Genomic DNA, 20,767 nt, shown 5'->3' with positions numbered 1-20,767 from the left:
TGCTGCTGGAGGAGTGTCCTGGTTAAAAGACTCTTTGAGGGCTCCTGTCCATGGGTCCCTCTCCACGTGGCCTGGGCTCTCCAGGCTGTATTTCTCAGCATAATGCACATGCCTTCTCTCACCGTCTTCCCAGAGCCTCCCATCACAATGCACCCCCACCCGGGGCCCTGAGGCCTGCGCCCTCCTCACTTGTCATTCCACCGCCCTGTCCACTCCACTTCTCCCCAGGGATTTCGGATGCGGATCAGTTTCTGTAGGCTTCCACTACTTTCAACCTGCAGGATTAGATAAAAGGGAGGAGGAAGAGGTTGAGTTCAAGCCAGGACTATGAAGGCTTGGGCCTCCAACCCCTTCCGCATGAGCCAGGAGGTATGGGGGTGAGGATGGTGGGGAGGATTTGGGGGTTGAGTCCATGTATGAGGATCACAAAATCTAGAGGGGGCTTGGCACTCAGATCTCTCGCTGCTACCCAGCTTTGGAAAATGAGAATTAAAGCTCCCAGGATCCGGCTCTTGGGAGATGGGACTGTTGGCGCTTCACCTCTGAACTTCAGCTTAACTGACTAGAACAGGATGCGCTTTTGTTAAAGGAGCTCAGGGAAGCTTTACCACTTGTTGAAAGATCGTTGGTGATAACAGGCACATGCAGTGAGTGAATCTGGATTGAGTCCTGGACGGGGTAGGGGTGGGTCACCAGAAAGGACATTTTGGGCAATTGGGAAAATGTTAATGTGGACTTTATAATAGATGACATTACTGAATTAATGTTTATTTTCTTAGGTGTGACAATAGTAGCGGAATTATGTAAGAGAAGATCCTTATTCATAGGGGGACAAATGCTGAAGTACTGAGGAGGGAAGTGTCATAACATCTGCCACTTACTTTCATATGGCTCAGAAAAAGTGCACGCATAGATAAAGCAGACGTGGCCAATGTTGGCAATCGGTGAATCTAGGGGACTGGTAACCGAATAGTTATTATGTTAGTCTTTCAACTTTTCTGTAGATGTGAAAATTTTCAAATAAAAAGACGTGTGTGTGAGGGGGTAGTCAAAAAAATCAAGGTTAAAAAAGAACACTGGACATGCAGAAGATCTGGGGTCTAGACTGGGTTCTGTAATTAACAGTGAACTTGAGCTGCTTGAGCTGCTTGATAATTTCTTTTTTTTGAGGCAGGGTCTTACTTCGTCCCCCATGCTGGGGTGCAACGGCATGATCATGGCTCACTGCAGCTTCGACCTCCCGGGCTCAAGTGATCCTCCCACCTCAGCCTCCCAAGTAGCTGGGACGACAGGTGCATGCCACCATTCCTGGCTTTTTTTTTTTTGTAGAGACAGGTTCTCGCTATGTTGCCCAGGCTGGTCTTGAACTCCGAGGCTCAAGCGATCCTCCTACCTTGGTCTCCCAAAGTGTTGGGATTTCAGGTGTGAGCCACCATGCCAGCCCATAATATTTTCAACAACAATAGTGATCACAACAGCAAGGACAGCTACCTCCTTATATACAATGTGTGAGGCACCTCTGGGCACTTTACATATATTAACTTGATTGAATCGCCACGACCTTCCAATGGATATTATTTCCATTTTTTAAATGAGGAGACTAAGGGACAGAGAGTTCCAGTAATTGGCCCAGGCCACACAGCTGGTAAGAAGCGTCAGATTTGAAAATGGGCACGAATGCTTTTATGAGATCAAATGTGAAAGTACCTTATAGCGTATAAGACACTATGCAGATGCATTGTTTTATTATTTTTAGCTGATCAAAATAGTAAGTTCGTAACTGTAAAACGGTAAAATCTAAAACAAGAAAACCAGGACCCCGGCGCCGGCCACTGCGGCCACCAGGGGGCAGCGCGGCGCACCCGGCGCCCGAGCTGCGAAAGGGAAGCGCTTCTCCTCCCGCGCGGAACTTCAGGAGTGCGGGGCCCGAGTGCAAACCGGACCACAGTGGGGCCGCGCGGGCCCCTGGGCATCACCACAAACTGTGCCTGTGACCATCGTGTTAGGACAGCAGGACCCCTGCACATCCGCGCCGGCTGTTACCTCCTCGGCTCCGGTGACCGAGTACGCGTGCCCCTTCACCAGCTTCTGATACGTGATGGCTTCCGAGTCCGCAGCGCTGGTGATCTGCAAACACGGCAACCGTCAGACTGGCCGCACCCGCTCTCCCTTCCTCCCGGAATCCCTCGCTCCCTCGTTCCTGTCCTACTGCTGGGCGGGACCGCGGGACACACTAGCGCAGGGGCAGAGGCCTGGGGCCGGAGGCTCAGGACTGCGCTTTCTTGCACTTGGAGAACCTTTTCTACCGCGTTCAAATGCTGAACGCCCAGAATACCAGAGAAAAGGCGGAATGCAACCCTCTCTCGGAGCGAGCGCACGCATTCCCCTGTGAATAGCGCATCCACAGATTTCTGCAGGCTGGGGAGGGCGGAAAAGGGCGCACCGCCGAGAGAGGGCCGGTGGGGGTCCTCGATGGCCCAGGGCTGACACCCAGACAGACTTGAGTGGCCCAGGGGCACTGAGCACCCCCTCGCCCCACCACCAGCCCATGCTCCGCGGTCTGGCCCAGCCCAGCTGTAGGGTTTATACTAGGACGGTTGTTTATTCCGGTCTGAGTCAGAATTTGCTTCTGTTTTAAGAACGCCTCACAGTCTCTCCTTTCCCCCATCTATTCTGATGAAGGTTGAGCCTGGGAAGAAGGGTTGGGGTAGAAAGGGTCTTCTGCCTCAACGTGTTCTGCTGATAAACTTTGAGAATTCCTGCCTAGGGAGCCTGAACGAGATTTTGGCTCCAAAAGCCAGGGCTTCTTATCTCTGTCACCCGCAGAGACCAGAACTTGGATGGGACAGGGCTCAGAGGTTGGGCACAGCCTTTGCTCCAAGGCTCCTGGGCACAGTGCCTACCTCCCATCCCCTGGTGGGCGTTGCCAGCAAGGCTATCATGAGGAAATCATTCCTCCTCTTCCTTCTGAAGTCTCCCACAGGCCTATTAGCTCTGCAAGAGTGCAGGGGAAGGCTGCACAGCCCTGCAGATGGAGGGGAAGGTGTCAGGGGCAGCAGGTGTCAGGGGCTCCCAGGGAACCTGTGGTCAGAGGGGTGGGGGTGATTCAGAGCAGGCTGAAAGTGGGAAGTGGGCTGAAGACAGAAGGCTGGAGGCACCATCACCCCATCCATTACAGCTTGACCTTTGCCTAGCAACCCTTGGCTTCCAGGTGATGAGCAATAATGGTAGACATTGCGGCTTAGAAACCGATACCTCCAAGAGACGGCACTTTGAAATGCTAAACTGAAGAAGCCTCAAGATCTCTCTGACCTCCCCTTTCCTTCCGTCTCTCCATCCACTCTCCCCCAAAGCATGGAGGAAGCTATTCTCTGAAGTTCCCTCACCTGCCTAAAGTCTGGATCTGCCAAAGATGAAAACAATGACCTCTGGTCCTTTCCTTGAGTCGTTATGAACTGAACTCATATTGCAGGAAGAAAGACAAGTCTGTCAACATGGTTAGACAGACTTGTCACAAACCACTGTCTGCTCTGCAGGCCCAAGAGACTTTATCCCAGACCATTTATGTTCTTTAAGCCCATTGAATTCCCCTAAAAATCATTTACGACATCCCTAAAATCATCCACACGTCCCCATCTCCCTTCCCCTAGGAGGAAGGGAATATAACCCTTTGTATTCCAATGCGTGGTAGGGAAATCTGTTGTGATTCTCCCCCGTGCACACTCATACATTTGGATGCCATTTCTTGTATTAGTCTTCCTTTTGCCAGTTGATTTTCAGCGGACCTTCAGAGGGTGGAGGGAGGTTTTCCTTTGGCCCCTACGTGGACGAGGGCTGCATTACATTGTACACAGGAGCAGTGGGTTCCCTTGGGCACCGTGGGAGCCTCCCTTCAGCAAGAGCAGATGAGGTGAGGCTAGGGAAGGCAGCCTGGACTTACGTCGATGGAGCAGCCAAGGAGAGAGCCTTTTTGCAGAGCTTTCTGGATGATCTTGAACAGGTTGGGAGGGGGCTTCTTCAACTCATACCACTCAGCAATGCCTCCGGTGAAGTCTTCGAAGCCCTCAGTGGTGGCACCCCCTGAGAGTGCTTCATAGCATCCGTTGATCCTACAAGAGGGGTTAGATGCTGCCGCTACCCTCGACACTACTGATGCTATAATCTCTCAAATACCCACCCCCTAGTACCCTCTAGGTTGGATGCTCTAGGGACCCCCTGCTCACATTCTCCTTGGCCTTGTCCCCAGCTCGGGGTGCTCAGGAAGGCAAGGTATTGTGTCCACAGTTACCATTTCCCTGGTATTTTGTGTTTTAAAGAAAATCTCAGGCCGGGCGCAGTGGCTCACGCCTGTAATCCCAGCACTCTGGGAGGCCAGGCAGGTGGGATCACTTGAGGTCAGGAGTTCAAGATCAGCCTGGCCAACATGGTGAAACCCTGTTTCTACTAAAAATACAAAAAAATTAGCCTGGCATGGTGGTGCATGTAGTCCCAGCTACTTGGGAAGCTGAGGCAAGAGAATTGCTGAAACTCAGAAGGTGGAGGTTGCAGTGAGCCAAAATCGTGCCACTGTACTCCAGCCTAGGCAACAGAGCAAGGCTCTGTATTTAAAAAAAAAAAAAAAAAAAAAAAAAAAAAAAAAAAAAAGATTCTCATTCTCATAGAACCTTAAAGTTGGAAGGACCTTAGTGATTTTTCTGGATGAACCTCCTGTATTGATTCTTTCTACATCCTGACAAGAAAGGGGAGGTCTACTAATGGTTTGTTTGGCATTGATAGCTTAAAAAAGGACAACAATTCAATAATGGAAGCAGTCTCCCTGAGAAACAGGCACTGTGTTGGCAAGGGCTTAGTGCTCCTGACTACGGATGCTGGAGTCCAGTGGCTTCCTGCTCTAAAGTGGGGTCACTTAATGGAAAGAGCCAGGTGGCACAGCCAACATGGGGCCATTCTGGAGAGGGGCTGGCGTGGAGCTTCCTACTGAGAGTGGGCAGCCTGAGCACTGGACAAACTCAACTGTGGGCAACCTGGGTGGGAAGCAGCTGTGGGGAGATGGCGAAGCCATTGCTAGTCAGTGACATCATCTATTCTGCACAAGTTTCCTACCTCTGCAATGAATAGTTTTGCCCGTTGGCAAAACCTCTGCTTTTTTTAGTTGATACAAATGTGTCCTGTCAAGGAAGTAGAGCTCCTTCTCAAGGCCAGCACAATCAGTACCATAACTTGTTCCTGTGCATTTGGTTAAAGATGGTGATAGCTGTCATTTATCAGCATACAGTGTGGCCAGGCACCCTGCATGCACTATCTCCCTTGCGTTTACAGCCTAATTTTGGCTGAAGAAGTCCTTCTATAGAAAAGGACTTCCACTCAAAGTAGTCCTGGAATAGTTCTTATTTTTTGGAATCCAGGGCATTGGGGGCAGGCCATGGGGCCAGGGGAGGCATGACAACTTACTTGGCGTACGCTTTCTCCAGCAGGGCACTCCAGAACTCGCTCCCCTCGGCTGAATGCACAAAGAGCAGCTCCCCGTCCTTGGTGGGCAGCCTGTCGTCCACCACCACCTCCACCCACTCGCCGTATTGCCAGAACTGCAGAACAAGAGAGGCGGGCTGCAGGAGGAGCTGGTGGCAGCACTGGGACTCTGAGCCTCAGCTGCCTCTGGCTTCCCTTTCCCTGATCCCCTGGCATAGGTTCCATGAGCCCGTCCTGGGAGGAGGTGCTCGCTTAACTCTCCTATGCAGGCCAAGTCCTCAGGCTCATGTCCATCCCTTCAAATCCACACCTGCCTCTTAGCATCCTGACCTGCATTGTAGGTTTTTTTTTTTTGAGACCAAGTCCCACTCTGGAGTGCAGTGGGGCGATCTCGGCTTACTGCAACCTCCACCTCCTGGATGCAAGTGATTCTCTTGCCTCAGCCTCCCAAGTAGCTGGGATTAAGGGCACGTGCCACCACACTTGGGTAATTTTTTTGTGTTTTCAGTAGAGACGGGGTTTCGCCATGTTGCCCCAGCTGGTCTCGAACTCCTGGGCTCAAGCGATCCATCCGCCTTGGCCTCCCAAAGTGCTGAGATTACAGGTATGAGCCACCGCACCTGGACTGGCTTTTTCTTTCTTTTCTTTTTTTTTTTTTTTTCTGAGACGGAGTCTCACTCTGTTGCCCAGGTTGGAGTGCACTATCTTGGCTCACTGCAACCTCTGCCTCCCAGGTTAAAGTGATTCTCCTGCTTCAGTCTCCCAAGTAGCTGGGATTACAAGCATGCACCACTACGCCTGATTTTTATATCTGTAGTAGAGACGGGGTTTCATCATGTTGGCCAGGCTGGTCTCGAACTCCTGACCTCAAATGATCCGCCCACCTCGGCCTCCCAAAGTGCTGAGATTACAGGCATAAGCCACCGTGCCCAGCCAGCTTTTTCAAATATTATTTCTCCTTTACCAGCGTAAAAGGAGGAGAACTTTAACGTTTTGTCTCAAACATCAAATAATACATTTTTTTTAACTTGGGAATTATTTCCTGAACACCTTGTTCTACCTCCCTTTTGCAGGTCCCAAGCAACCCCTCAGGGCCATCCCAGCAGGGCCCCACATCCTGGCCATGGGTAAGCCAGGAAGCTTCCTGCTCTCACCCAATGTCCTTTGTAGAACAGCATTGGTCTTGGGAGTCTGCAAACACCAGGGACTGAAGAACCCAGCCAAGCCAGGAGACTGTTCTAGCCTCCTGGACCTGTTGAGGAACCACTTGAACCAGCCATTAAGTTACCTGGAAGTGAAAGATCCCTGCATAGTTTTCCTGGAAGCTCTGGTTTAGAGGGACGACTCGAGCCAGGATTTCTTCATTCAAGGTGAGGGAGGCAATGGCTGCCAGCAGCCAGCAGTCACCTGTGAACACAACACAAGGAGCTCTTATCAGAGGGTCTCAGAACCAGGAGGATATTAAAAATCTTGTCTCCACCTTCAGGGGCTTAAAGCCTAAGACAATCTATGAATACACAGAGTGAAGTTTCAGGCGGTCCCCCATCTGAGGGTTGGGTCAGAGGGCTTGGGTGTTATTAGTTTGGTGTAAAAGTAATTGCGATTTTTGCACCAACCTAGTATTTTGAGGGAAATGCAAAGGGAGAAATGTTTTTGCTGTGTTGTGGTTGGGCAGAGATGCGAAATTTCATTCCCTGAAAGACCCAGAACTCTGGTGGCTGAACTGTGCCCTCAGAGCCCAGCCCTGCACCTGATTCGCTGCAGATGCTCCACAGTGAGACAATGAAACCAGCGCAGTTGCAGAGGCTTCTGGGCACACAGGCTTTGAATGGGAGTTTGGGCTGGGCATGGTGGCGTGCACCTGGAGTCCCAGCTATAATATTAATACTTGGGAGGCTGCGGCAGGAGGATCCCTTGAGCCCAGGATTTCAAGGCTGCAGTGAGCCATGATTGCACCATTGTACTCGAGCCTGGGCAAGAGAGGGAGACCCTCATCTCTAAATAAATAAACAAACAAATATATAAAGGGGAGTTTGAATGAGAGAAAGAAAACATAGTGCTAGATGGGAAGGGGACAAACATTGCATGCCTCCTAGGAGGAGGATCTGAGCCAGGAAAAGAGGCTCCGGCAGGGAGTACAACCACAGGAAGTAAGTAGGGAGCAGTGCAGATGGAAAAGCCCTGAGTCAGAGGTAGAAGGCTGGACTGTCCCCAAGGGTTTCTGTGCGGAGGGCAGAGGTTATTTCAAGGGGTAGACAAGGATGGGCACAACGAGGTGGGCAGCTGGCCAGGCAGCCTGGTCCCTCTCTGAGCCTCAGAACCCTCCTCCATGACGTGGATAAGTGTGAGGCATAATGAGAGCAGGTGTGTAAGCACTCGGCGCCCATTTGGTGCCAGTGCTAGGTTCTCAGTACAGCAGGCACCATAATCATTTCACGCAGTTAGAAGCAAGCTGATGCCAGCAACAGCACCCAGATGGTTTCAGGGAGGGGTCATCTTCACCACAAAACACAAAGGGGAGGGGGCCCGGGAAGAGGATGAGGAAGTTTACTCCCTTCTTAAGGAATGTGTAGTTTCCTACAATTTCCCATGACAATAATGGGAAGTAGCCTCAAAGGAGTTTAATTCACTGTTGGATTTATTTTCGCCAATTGACAGGTTTATTAAAAACGTAATTGAAGACTAGGTACAGTGGCTCACGCCTATAATCCCAACACCTTGAGAGACCAAGGTCAGTGAATTGTTCGAGCACTGGAGTTCAAGACTGGTCCTGCCAACATGGTAAAACTTCGTCTTGACAAAAAATACAAAAATTTGCCAGGTGTGGTGGTGGATGCCTGTGGTCCCAGCTCAGGAGGTGAGGCTGCAGTAACATGTGATCATGCCACTGCACTCATCCTGAGTGACAGAAGAGCAAGATCCTGTCTAAAAAAAAAAAAAAATATATATATATATAATGTTATATATGTAATATGTTATTGTTATTGGTGTATATCAGTAACATATATATATATGTTATTGAAGTTCACTGAGTTCTTTGGTTTTGTTTTGTTTTTTGAGACAGACTCTCGCTCTTGCCCAGGCTGGAGTGCAGTGGTGTCATCTTGGCTCACTGCAACCTCCACCTCCTGGGTTCAAGTGATTCTCCTGCCTAAGCCTCCCAAGTAGCTGGGATTACAGGCACCTGCCACCATGCCTGGCTAATTTTTTGTATTTTTAGTAGAGACGGGGTTTCGCCATGTTGGCCAGGCTGATCTTGAACTCCTGACCTCAGGTGATCGCCTGCCTTGGCCTCCCGAAGTGCTGGGATTACAGGCGTGAGCCACCAGGCCCAGCTGACGCTCACTGAATTCTTTGAATTCTAGTGGATGACTTAGCATGCTGAGAGTTCCTGACCTAGCTTGTCCTGTTAGCATGTAGACACGGCTGCTTACAGCTCTTTGAGGCCTACATACGCTAATGACAGATCTATGGTAAGTGGAGACACATCCCCTCAGTCAGTCAGTTGGTAGCCTTGTGGCTCACATCTACAATCCTAGCTACTCGGGAGGCTGAGGCAGGAGAAATGCTTAAACCCAGGAGGTGGAGGCTGCAGTGAGCCAAGATTGTGCCCCTGCACTCCAGCCTGGGCAACAGAATAAGACTCTGCGCCCCCCAAAAAGAAAAAAAAAGAAAAGAAAAGAAAAGAAAAGGAAAAAAAAGGAAAAAGAAAAGAAAAGAAAAAAGATAAAAGAGGCCAGGCGTGGTGGCTCGTGCCTCTAATCCCAGCACTTTGGGAGGCCAATGCGGGCAGATAGCCTGAGGTCAGGGGTTCGAGACCAGCCTGGCCAACATGGTGAAACTCCATCTCTACTAAAAATACAAAAATTAGTCGGGCATAGTGGTATGCACCTATAATCCCAGCTATTCAGGAGGCTGAGACAGGGGAATCACTTGAACCCAGGAAGCGGAGGCTGCAGTGAACCGAGATTGCACCATTGCATTGCAGTCTGGGCAACAAGAGCGAGACTCTGTCTCAAAAAAAAAAAATATATATATATATATACACACACACACACACACACACACACACACACACATTTTACAGCCAAAGATTCAAAAAGTTTTTCGTAAGTTTTCCAAATTCTGGAGTTGAAGGAGACTTAGAGGCCACTAAAGAATGTCTTGATTTCTAAAAAGGTGGGAAGCATTTGAAATCCCACTATTTTTACTTCTGATTCCTTCACTCTTTCCCTCACCCCAATCAGCAAAATATTTTGAACCAAGTTGGGAAGCTCCCTTACCCAACTGACTTCTTTCCTCTCTCGTGTAAGCATCTCAGTGACAGGATCTACACAATGATTACACAAAGGCTTAGATGTACCAGGCCCCGATCTAAAAGCCTTGTGTGCATTATCATGTTATCTCATTTCGTTGTCACAGAACAGTTCAAGGTAGGTACTATTTTCATCCTATTTCATAGTTGAGGAAACTGAGGTTTAAGGAGGTAGAGTGGATCACCCAAAGGTCCCAGCTAATTAGTGGCTGTCAGGTCTATCGGCAAAGCACAGGCTTTTGATGTATAACCAAAACAGTCTCCTCTGCAAAGAGGCTGGTGTCAATTGCGAATTCACCTAATTAAATTCGAAATGGACACTGTCTTGGGGACTTTTGCCCTTGAGAGGTGTAAAACATAAAGCTTCCTCTTCAAAGACCTTCCTCCCCATTTAATTAGGAATGAATAGTAACTTCTCTTGGAAGCAAACTTTATTCAAAGACCTGTGCTAACATTCTTAAATATCTGCTAGCCGTGATAAAGAAATCAGTGTACTTTATGTTCTTAGCTCCCACAATTTAGCCTTTTCCCTGGCATGCTTATTATACTGGTCCAAGCAAGCATTAGGTCATAGCCTGTTCCTCTTCCTTATTTAAAGGTGTTTTTACCTTTCTCAGCATTCCACAAGTTACTTCCTCCTTCCTTTGTTCTCTGCCTTTGCCTCTTTTACAAAGTTCTAGGTTGCTAGCCAATCAGGACAAATACAGAATGTGAGGTCCCGTTCCAGCCAATGGAAACTGGACACAGCAGTACGGTGGACGTGTCAGGTTATAAATGACCCTGTCTCCTTTGTTCGGTGTAATCTCCTGGCAAAACTCCTGGCGAGTGTACCCTTTCTTCAGAAAGTATAAAAATGGCCTTGCTGGGTAAATTAAATTTATGTTCAAGTGCTATTTCTTTATGGCACCAGGGAACAAGCATTTCAAACAGAGGTGACTCAATGGTGTTTCGTTCAGCGTCCAGGCTGCACGGTGTTCTCTCACTTCACCTGGATGGCCCATGTCCACAAGAGGGTTCCTCCCCACAAGAAACCTGTTCTACAACCTCAGCAGTTGTGGACTTAGTCTCATCTTTCCCAGCTGAGGGTCCAGATCCTTGGCTGTCCCCATCAAGGTCAGAATCTACCTTACGTAAAATAATTTATGAAAACCCTTCTCTTTCAGATCATCCTGCAGTGATTTGTTCCTGGTCAGGTGCCCTTGCTGAAGTCCATGGCGTTTCCTCCTGGCAAAGGCTGTTTAGAACCATTACATCCTGGTCCAGATGAAATAAGCCAGCTAGTTCGAAAAGGGTGGGACCACGAGTTTAACTCAGATGCTACAAATCGCTTTTGGCTTAAACTGTTTTTAGCTCCAGGAAAGCCCCGGAGGGTGCCTTCCAGTGATGGAGGCCTCTCCTGGAATGTTGCCATATGGATGGGACTAGAAAAAGAAAGATCTATAGGTTTTAACATTATGTATCCGCAAATAGTATTTTCCTTGTGCTCATTTTTTTTTTTTTTTTTTTTTTTGGAGGGGGACTCTGCTCTCCAGTCACACAAAAATTTTGGCAGAGGGGAGGGTGAGATGGCTACTTACACCTTGGTGTACCTCAGAGGACTGTCTGAAGAGTGCACTTGGCACAAGCAAAACTCCTGCCTTCCTCTCCTGGGGGAATGTTCAGTTGTTACAAGCTCTTAGCCTTCCTGTTCAGGTACAAAATCTGTTTATGGGCCAAGTGTGGTGGCTCACGCCTGTAATCCCATCACTTTGGGAGGCCGAGGTGGGCAGATCACATGAGGTCAGGAGTTCGAGACTAGCCTGGTCCACATGGTGAAACCTCATCTTTACTAAAAATACAAAATTAGCCAGGCGTGGTGGCATGCTCCTGTAGTCCCAGCTACTCAAGAGGCTGAGGCATGAGAATCGCTGGAACCTGGGAGGTGGAGGTCGCAGTGACCCCAAATTGCACCACTGCATTCCAGCCTGGGGGACAGAGTGAGACTCTGTCTTAAGAAAAAAAAAATCTGTTTATGCTTGGTTCCTGTTGATAACCTTTTGATCCTTAATTACTCCATTTATCTCAGAGCAGAAATTATTATCTTGGGAACTCGAGTGCCTGAATCGTGGTGAGCTGGAGCTGAGTGCCTGATACATTCCAGCTGCCTCTTCATGTCCAGTCTACACCCTCCATCCTGCTGCTTGGGAGCTGACCTCTATGGGGATCTCACCGGGGGCCCAGGGCCTATGGCTGCTGGGGGCCAGAAGAAGGGAGGAGTGCAGTTAGGGTGTTTCTTCCCTGGCTCCTTCTCTGAGAGCATGGCTCGGCTCCATGTGGCTGTGTCCTGTGACTGCGGGGCACTGCTCCCTTCAGGTTGCACCTGTACGTGAACCACTTCCAGTGCTAGAATCCTGACAATTGCCCCCAACTCACAGATCCAGACCCTTTTCTGGGATGGACTCAGCCACGCTTCCTCCTCGGATCACAGAAGACTCCAGACACAAGCTGTCTGTTTCCAACAGTGTGCAGGGCTCCTCCAACTGGGGGGCTGCTCCTGTCAGCTGTTCGCCTTCTTCACTGACTCCAGGTGTGCACGGGAGCCTGCCTGGAGGCGCTTGGACAATCATTTACCCCATTTAAAAAAAAAACAGCCTACGTTCTTGACTGCAAAAACTCATTATCATAAAAATGCCATGTCCTCTTAAGTTAGCCTATAAACTTAATGTAATGCTAATAAAAATAGCAACAAGGCTGGGTACGGTGGCTCATGCCTGTAATTCTAGCACTTGGGAGGCCAGGGCCAGAGGATTTCTTGAGCCCTCAGGATTTCAAGACCAACCTGAAATCTCACTATATTGTGAGACCCTGTCTCTATAAAAATTATTAAAAAAAAGTTAGCCAGCTGTAGTGTCATGTTCCTATAGTCCCAGCTACTTGGGAGGCTGAGGCAGGAGAATCACTTTGAACCTGGGAGGTCAAGGCTGCAGTGAGCTATGATTGTACCACTGTACTCCAGCCTGGGTGACAGAGCAAGACCCCATTACAAAAACAAACAAACAAACAAAAAAAAGAAATAATTAAAAAAAGTAATAAGATTAAAAAATTTTTTTGAACTTAGCTGATTCTGATAAGTTTATTTAAAAATTAAATATGGAGCATAGCTAGAAAAAAATCTAACAGAGAAGGAAGTCTACCTCTATTAGATGTTTAAACACATATAAAGCTACAGCAATTAAAACAGTATAGAACTTGTGCATGAGGATATAGATAAAATGGCACAGAAAAAATCTAGAGTCAAACCTTCTCTGTGCTCCTGCGGGGGCACAGTGAGATTCTTTTACAGCTGTTGGGTGTCAACACTAAGTACAGGGCCCATCTGTAGCCCCTAAGGTGCTTTTGACAGCATGTATGCCTTTTATTTTTTCCCCTCTCCAGGTTTTGACATTCCCTTTTTGCTGGATTGTTTTTCTTTTAGAACTGACTGTTTTTCTTTACAGTACATGGTGTTATTGTATTCTCTCTCTCTCTCTCTTTTGGTCAGGCCTTAGATTCTCTGTGGAATGAGGTGAGGCATATGTAAATACTAAGCAATGCTGCCTAAGTCACTGTAAAGCTCCTACTCCCATCTCTCATCTGCCTTTCTCATCCCAGGAGCCTGACACCTGCCTCAGTCTGTCCAGCACCCTGGACATGACCAAGGACAAGTGTCAGAGCTGGGTCCCCAGGGGACTCTGCTCATCCATGGGACAGATGGTGTCTGCAGAGAAGGAAGGTGGCTACCAATGACATCTCCTGCTAGCAGGGCCCTGGCTATTGCTGGCCACATTTATTACTAAAGGCAGCAGATGAGGCCCTGCCCAGAGGTTCCTAAGCTGCCCCATTAAGGTCCTGACCATGGGCTTGACAGACCAGCCATCCCTATATCCAGGCTGCCCCGACACCCAGCCATGCCCCCATACCCAGCCATGCTTCTGTCCTGGAAGACACTCAACTGGCACAGACCTGAGAGGCTGGGGATGGAAGATGGAGGGGTTTTCTGCCTTGCTTCGTCTCCAGAAAAAGCCCACCTGGGTGCCCCATGAGCCTCATGCTTAGCCAAGCAGGGGCTGCCTACACGATGGGATTTCAGGGGCCTCCTGTCCCCTTCCTCCACAAATCTCCCCTACATCTTGTCTTAATTTCTTTATCCTTATTTTTATTTTTTATTTTTTTGAGACAGGTTCTCAGTCTGTCACCCAGGCTAGAGTGCAGTGGTGCAATCATAGCTCACTGCAGCCTTGACCTCCCGGGCTCAAGTGATCCTCCCGCCTCACCTTGTAGCTGGGATTACAAGCACATACCATCATGCCCAGCTAATTAAAAACCTTTTTTTTTGTAGAGGTGTCTTGCTCTGTTGCCCAGGCTAGTCTCAAACTTCTGGTCTCAAGTGATCCTCCTGCCTCAGCCTCTCAGGAGGTGGGGGTTGCAGTGAGCTGAGGTGGGGGTTGCAGTGAGCTGAGATTATGTCATTCACTCCAGCCTGGGCAACAGGGTGAGACTCCGTCTCAAAAAGAAAAAAAAAAAAAAGAAAGAAAAGAAAGGTCCCAAGTAGGTGGCAGGCTGGCAGGGGCAGGGGCACCTTTGCTGGCTGTCCCCGTTGCTGCTGGGCACAGGCCAAATGGCTCCACGGAGCACCCCACAGCCACATTGAGCCCTCAGGTGGTTCTCAAACCAGAAAGGAGTATAATGGAAAGACATCCCAGATAGATCTAAGAGGCCAGACCAGAGGTGGGTGGGGAGAGGGGCACTGGATTGTGGTTAGAAGACATGAGTTTTATTTTATTTTATTTTATTTTATTTTATTTTATTTTTTGAGATAGAGTCTCACTCTGTCACCCAGGTTGGAGTGTGATGGCGCCATCTTGGCTCACTGCAACCTCTGCCTCCCAGGTTCAAGTAATTCTCCTGCCTCAGCCCCCTGAGTATCTGGGATTACAGGCGTCCATCACCATGCCCAGCTAATTTTTGTATTTTTGGTAGAGACAAGATTTCACCATGTTGACCAGTCTGGTCTCGAACTCCTGACCTCAGGTGATCCACCCACCTTGGCCACCCAAAGAGCTGCGATTACATGCATGAGCCACCACGCCTGGCCAGAGGACCTGGATTTTGGTCCTGATCTGGCCACTTAAGGTTGTGTGAGCTCAGATACACTTCTTAATTTCTCTGAGCCTGTGTGTTCTCAGCTGTGGAAGAAGGATAGTGATGAGGCGTATCCTTGGCAGGTTGTTAGGATCATGTGAGAGAAGGGAAACCGGGGGTCCATGGATGGGCTTTATTGACCTGGAACCCCAAATGTTTTGTGCAAATTTGGCATACATGCAAACACATGCTATTTTCTAGAGAGCGCAGTCTGTTTCTCTCCCACTCCCACCCCAAATGGCTGAGAAACACTAGAGCCAGAACACGGAGTTCAAATCCCGACTGTGACCTGGGGAGACTACTCCCTCTGTGCTTCAGTTTCCTTATATATAACATAGGTTTAATAATAACAGACTGTCTCATGGTGCTGAGAATTAAATGGAAAAAAATATGCAAAGCATTGAGAACAGTGTCTCCAAGTGTCTGCTCTTTTCATTTGCTGATTTTATAGGAGTGGAAACTGAAACCCAAGGGAAGTGGAGTCTCGATTGGTACATGGTGTGCCAGACCTTGGCCACATTTGGCAGTATTGTCCTGGAAAGGGTGCCAAGGTTGCTAAGGGTGCCGGCTGGTGAGGGGCAAGGAGAGAGAGTTGTGGCTGAGGGGCAGTGAGGAGGGAGGGGAGCTGCAGGGGTGAGTGGAGTGCATATGGGGTCTGTCTCACCATCTTGAGCCTTCCAAAATTCATCTTTGGAAGCAAGGGGTGTCCGAATAAGGAAGAAATAAAGGTAAATAGTGAGCACTGGGCGAGGTGTCCTGATGTGTGCCTGTGGTCCCAGCTACTTGGGAGGCTGAGGTGGGAGGATGGGTTGAGCCCAGGAGGTAGAGTCTGCAGCAAGCTGTGACAGCACCACTGCACTCCAGTATAGGTGACAAAGCAATCTCTTTTTAAAAAAAACAAAGTACATTTTTTAAAAGAGGGGTGAGCACTGGGAAGGGTATAGATACTGAAGCATTTGCTGGAGACGAGTGTGGCCACTACAGAGAGGAGTGCCTACCCAGGCCTGAGCAGGTCTCCAGCCGGGGCTGAGAAGCCTCCCCTGCACTTCCCTGTAGTGCTGGATCCCGGGGCTGAGAACCGCAGCTCCTGGGAGAGGCTGGCCTTGCGGTCCCTTCCCTGCTTTTTCCTCACACAACAGAAGGAAAGAGGGTCTCTTACCAGCCTCCCCACTCCCGAGTCTGTGGTTGGGACCGTTCCTCTCCCTGCACCCCGGGCTGTCAGTTCTCTCAGGGAACGTTCACCACGTTTGTGCCTATGGAAGATGGGCATTCCTGTATTCATTTGCTCATTTGTTCGACGACTTTTTAGTGTCATTCTCTCTGGCCCACTCTGGGGCACCCACTGAGCTCAGTTAAGCTACTTTTGCTTATGGGTCTCTGGGAAATCCTCTCCGAATTCAAGCTTCCTCCACCCGTTCTAATTTGTTCGGGAAAGGAAGTTTCATTTGGGTTTTTAAATCATAAGCACAGCGGCCTTCCCCTTCCAAAACTCACGCGACCTGGATACGGGCTTCACTGCCCCCAGTGGGGCTACTTTTCTTGGGGGCCCATGGTGAGCACACCAGGTACCCAGCCCTTCCCTCCACTCCAGCTCACCCAGACCCTCCTCTGAGGACAAGGCACTCTCAGACAGACCTTATGAATGACTCCTTTAAACTACAGGGCCTTCTACTGAAAAGACAAATTCATTCAGGGCCATGTCAGTAAATTTCCAGAGCTGTGCTCCCCGGCCTGGGTGTCCGCATCCTGAAGGTCGGCTATGTGACAGGCCCAGCCCATCCTGGGGGGTGGGATGCAGCTGGGTCACTAATATTTGCGGCTCCTGGAGGTTTTCCAAGAGGAAAGCATAATATTTGCTGTGCATTTTCTCCTTCTTTTCTTTCCGCTACTGCTGTCTTTCCCTCACAAACAGAAGTGAGGCAGAGTTGGGAAGCCAGGGGAGGGGGAGCGCAGGAGAGGCTGGGCTGAGGCACCCCTGAGCCACACTAGAGTGCAGCGGCTGCTGACAGTTCTGCAGGACGGGAGGTGCATGGGCAGGTTGGTGCTGGCTGTCACAGTCACACCCAGTGCCTGCACTGGGAAGAATGCGTGTTTGGTGAAGTAAAACACACTGAATACCAGCGCAGCCCCCAGGAAATAACTGGGTTTGCTTACTGTTTTCTTTAGTCTCTTTATTTGTAGGCACAACTGCTCAAAGAAACAAGCTGGCCCCTGATGGTGCCGGAGTTTCTTGACCTCTGCCCAGATACCAGAGGGAGATAAGACCTCTAAAACTGGCAGAAACTGGAACAGGCAACTCCTTGTTACATTTAGAACTTTATCATGTCATTATAATGCTAACATCACCACCTGTAGAAGAAAATCACCACTATTTCTGAACATGTGTCAGAGGCGTGTGAACCAGAGCAACTCCATCTTGAATAGGGGCTGAGTAAAATGAGGCTGAGACCTACTGGGCTGCATTCCCGGAGGGTTAAGGCATTCTAAGTCAAAGGATGAGACAGGAAGTTGGCACAAGATACAGGTCATAAAGACCTTGCTGATAAAACAGTTGCGGTAAAGAAGCCAGCCAGAACCCACCAAAAACAAGATAGTGATGAGAGTGGCCTCTGGTCGTCCTCCCTGCTACGCTCCGACCAGAGCCATGACAGTTTACAGATGCCATGACCACATCAGGAAGTTACCCTAAGTGATCTAAAAAGGGGAGGCACGAATAATCCACCCCTTGTTTAGCATAGAATCAAGAAATAATCATAAAAATGGGCAACCAGCAGCCCTCAGGGCTGCTCTATGAAGTAGACATTCTTTTATTCCTTTATTTTCAAAATAAACTTGCTTTCACTTTACTCTACAGACTCACCCTGAATTCTTTCTTGAGAGAGATCCAAGAACCCTTTCTTAGGTTCTAAATGAGAACCCCTTTCTGGTAACACATCATGCATTGTATGGAGAGGCATGTTTATGGCCTGTGCCTGAGCGTCTAGAGGTCCCCACCCTCCCACCCTCACCCTGCACCTGCTTACACACCTCCCTGCCCCACACCTATCTCCTTACAACTCCCCAGTTTCCATGGCTCGAGGTGAAGGTGTCTTTAGAGCAAGAGTCCCCTCCTTCTCTTTCTCCTGGTCAGGAATAAAACCCTCTTGCCTTTTTTTCCAACTGAGTGTTTCTTCTTTGCAACTGATACCAAGTAGGGAAAGAACTCAGTTAACCGGTGACATACTCACACACACATGCTTCACACACCGGCTGAGGGAGCTCATCTTGGAGGAAGAGCAGGCAGAACACAGAGCTGCCAAAGGGCAGCCCAGACTCCCGGATGCCCTCCGCTGCCTCCACATCCCTCACTCCATGCTTCTCACCTGGGGCCCAGCTTGCCCGTGCCTCTGGGCACCTCTGTCCTCGTGTAAGTCAGCTCTGGAGGATATGTCTCTTTCCCCTCCGATCTAGTCTCAGGCTCCTTGTTGGTGCATTCCTGGCTCTGTGCCGGGCCTGTACTTGGTCTAGAGGAGACTGCCGCTGGCTCTCAGGCAGTGAGCTCACAGCCGGCAGGAGACAGATGTGGAAACAGAGGTTGCAGATGATGGTGGTGAGCATGAGGCTTTGAGTCTGAACAGGGCAGACTGGGACTGTAGGAGGGCTGGGCTGGGTGAGGATGACTTAGCGCGGGAAGCTGGGTGAGGAAGAGCAGGGGAACTTTCAGGGAGAGGGAAGGTCAAGTGCAGAGTCCAGAACAGGCAGGCAGCAGGATGGGCATTGTGGGGTTGGGTGCTGGGAAGTGGAGAGGGCTAGGGCTAGGCGGATTGGGTTGGACGTCTGGGCCAGGTTAGGAATCTGAACTGGCTCCTGAGGGAATTTAAGCCAAAGTTCCTTCTCTCCCTTTCCCCTTCTGCACCAGACCCTCCAAGCATAATAAAATATTTGCCTTTTTCAGAATGAATCACTCCCTGCTTCCTCTTTGTGGGAAACCTTCCTTCCAACTCTCCCTCCTTAATCATCCTTTGGGGTATCTCTCTTAACCCCTTACTGTTCCCCTCCAAGATCCTCACACTGCATCCCAGCTGACTCCTAACATGATCTGAACTTGGAATTAATCCATCCGTTTAATCATTTGCCTCCACTACTTCCATAGCTCCCTGGGGGCAGGTTCTCTGGCAGCAATGCCCAAAGTGGATTAGATACAAGTATACATGCTCCTTAACTTACAGTGGGGTTACATCTGAACAAATCCATCAGAAGTTGAAAATATTGTAAGTCAAAAATGCACTTAATACACCTTAGCCTACTGTAAACTAAAAATCAAAGTCTAAGCCCCTTAACTGACTGAATGGATGCCCCCTTAGCCAAGGTGATTCCAAGGTAACCTGAAAAACAAGTTCAGGCCACAATGGGAAGGGAGGCCGCGTCATGCCTCATTATATCCTCCTCCTTTAGGAATTCAGGCACAGGTACTGCTGACCAGCATTAACTGAAAACAGAGATCTTAAGACTCACAAAACAGACTCCTCCTAGCAATAAGATACCAAATTCCAACCAGACTCTAGTAGAGCATCACATGACAGATAGCAGGCCCTGAAATAAATCAAAGTATTTTAGCCCAAAACATATTTTTCTGACATATTTTGAAGTGTCTCTGCAAAGCTATCTCTTGTGGGGAAAATCTACATTCTATAGCAGGGGTGTCCAATCTTTTGGCTTCCCTGGGCCACATTGGAAGAAGAAGAATTGTCCTGGACCACACATAAAATACACTAACACTAATGATAGACGACGAGCTAAAAAAAAAATCTCTTAATGTTTTGAGAAAGTTTACAAATTTGTGTTGGGCCACATTCAAAGCCGTCCTGGGCAGCATGAGGGTTGGACAAGCTTAATGTAGAGAATCACCTTCCCTCCAGGTCTTTTTAGCTGAGAATCTAGTAGCACCTTTTAAAGGTCTGAATAGAAAACACTTGCCATCTGTTGCCTTTGACAGTGGCCATCTACGAGACTTCATCTACATAATCAAAACTGTGGTCTCTACAACCTCTTATCTCAACCCAGACACACTTTTCTACTGATTTCAGGTCTTTTTTTTTTTTTTTTTTTTGAGAGAGTCTTGCTCTTGTCGCCCAGGCTGGACTGCAGTGGTGCAATCCTGGCTCACTACAACCTTCACCTCCTGTGTTCAAGTGATTCTCCTGCCCCAGCCTCTGAGTAGCTGGGACTACAGGCACACACCACCATGCCCAGTTAATTTTTGCATTTTTAGTAGAGGCAAGGTTTCACCACGTTGGCCAGGCCAGGCCAGGCTCGAACTCCTGACCTCAAGTGATCTACCCGCCTTGGCCTCCCAAAGTGCTGGAATTATAGGTGTGAGCCACTGCACCCGGCCTTGATTCCAGGTCTTTCGATAATAACTTAATGCTTTTAACTAACTGCCAATCAGAAAATCTTTGAATCCACTTGTGACTTGGAGCCCCTCCAGCTCCTGTGCCGTCCCCATCCACTGCAAGTCATCCCGCCTTTCTGGATTGATGTCTGCATGTAACTTCTGTCCTCCTGAAATGTAGAAAACCAAGCTGTAAACCATCCACCTTGGGCACAGGTTTTCAGGACCTCCTTGGGCTTTGGTCACTTTTATTTGTCTCAGAATAAACCTCTTTAAATCTTTCACAGAATTTGACTATTTTATCAATACTACCTAACACCATAGCTTAGCCTAGCCTACCTTAATTGTGCTCAGAACACTTACAGTAGCCTACAGTTGGGCAAAATTATCTAAGGAGGCAAAGCCTGTTTTAAAATAAAGTGTTGCGCATCTCAGTGTAATTTATTGGACAC

The 20,767-nt window shown here is 48.9% G+C and overlaps 1 protein-coding gene across 1 annotated transcript in view; it reads right to left on the bottom strand.

Moving 5' to 3' along the window:
- The window catches only part of CAPN2 (calpain 2, (m/II) large subunit), a 73,425-nt gene that overhangs the window by 22,963 nt on the left and 29,695 nt on the right, over nucleotides 1–20,767 (bottom strand). Inside the window, exons 3-7 of the mRNA XM_011929494.1 lie at nucleotides 6,758–6,876; nucleotides 5,452–5,585; nucleotides 3,941–4,109; nucleotides 2,044–2,127; nucleotides 190–275 (exon numbers count right to left, since the gene is read on the bottom strand). Coding sequence (XP_011784884.1) covers nucleotides 190–275; nucleotides 2,044–2,127; nucleotides 3,941–4,109; nucleotides 5,452–5,585; nucleotides 6,758–6,876 — 592 coding nt within the window. The remainder of the gene's footprint in view (nucleotides 1–189; nucleotides 276–2,043; nucleotides 2,128–3,940; nucleotides 4,110–5,451; nucleotides 5,586–6,757; nucleotides 6,877–20,767) is intronic.

This window comes from Colobus angolensis, unplaced genomic scaffold, assembly GCF_000951035.1.
Source record: "Colobus angolensis palliatus isolate OR3802 unplaced genomic scaffold, Cang.pa_1.0 Scaffold81, whole genome shotgun sequence".
NCBI classification, from domain to species: Eukaryota; Metazoa; Chordata; class Mammalia; order Primates; family Cercopithecidae; genus Colobus; species Colobus angolensis.
Note: the sequence above shows the minus strand (reverse complement) of the source record. Positions and strands in the feature narration are given on the sequence as shown.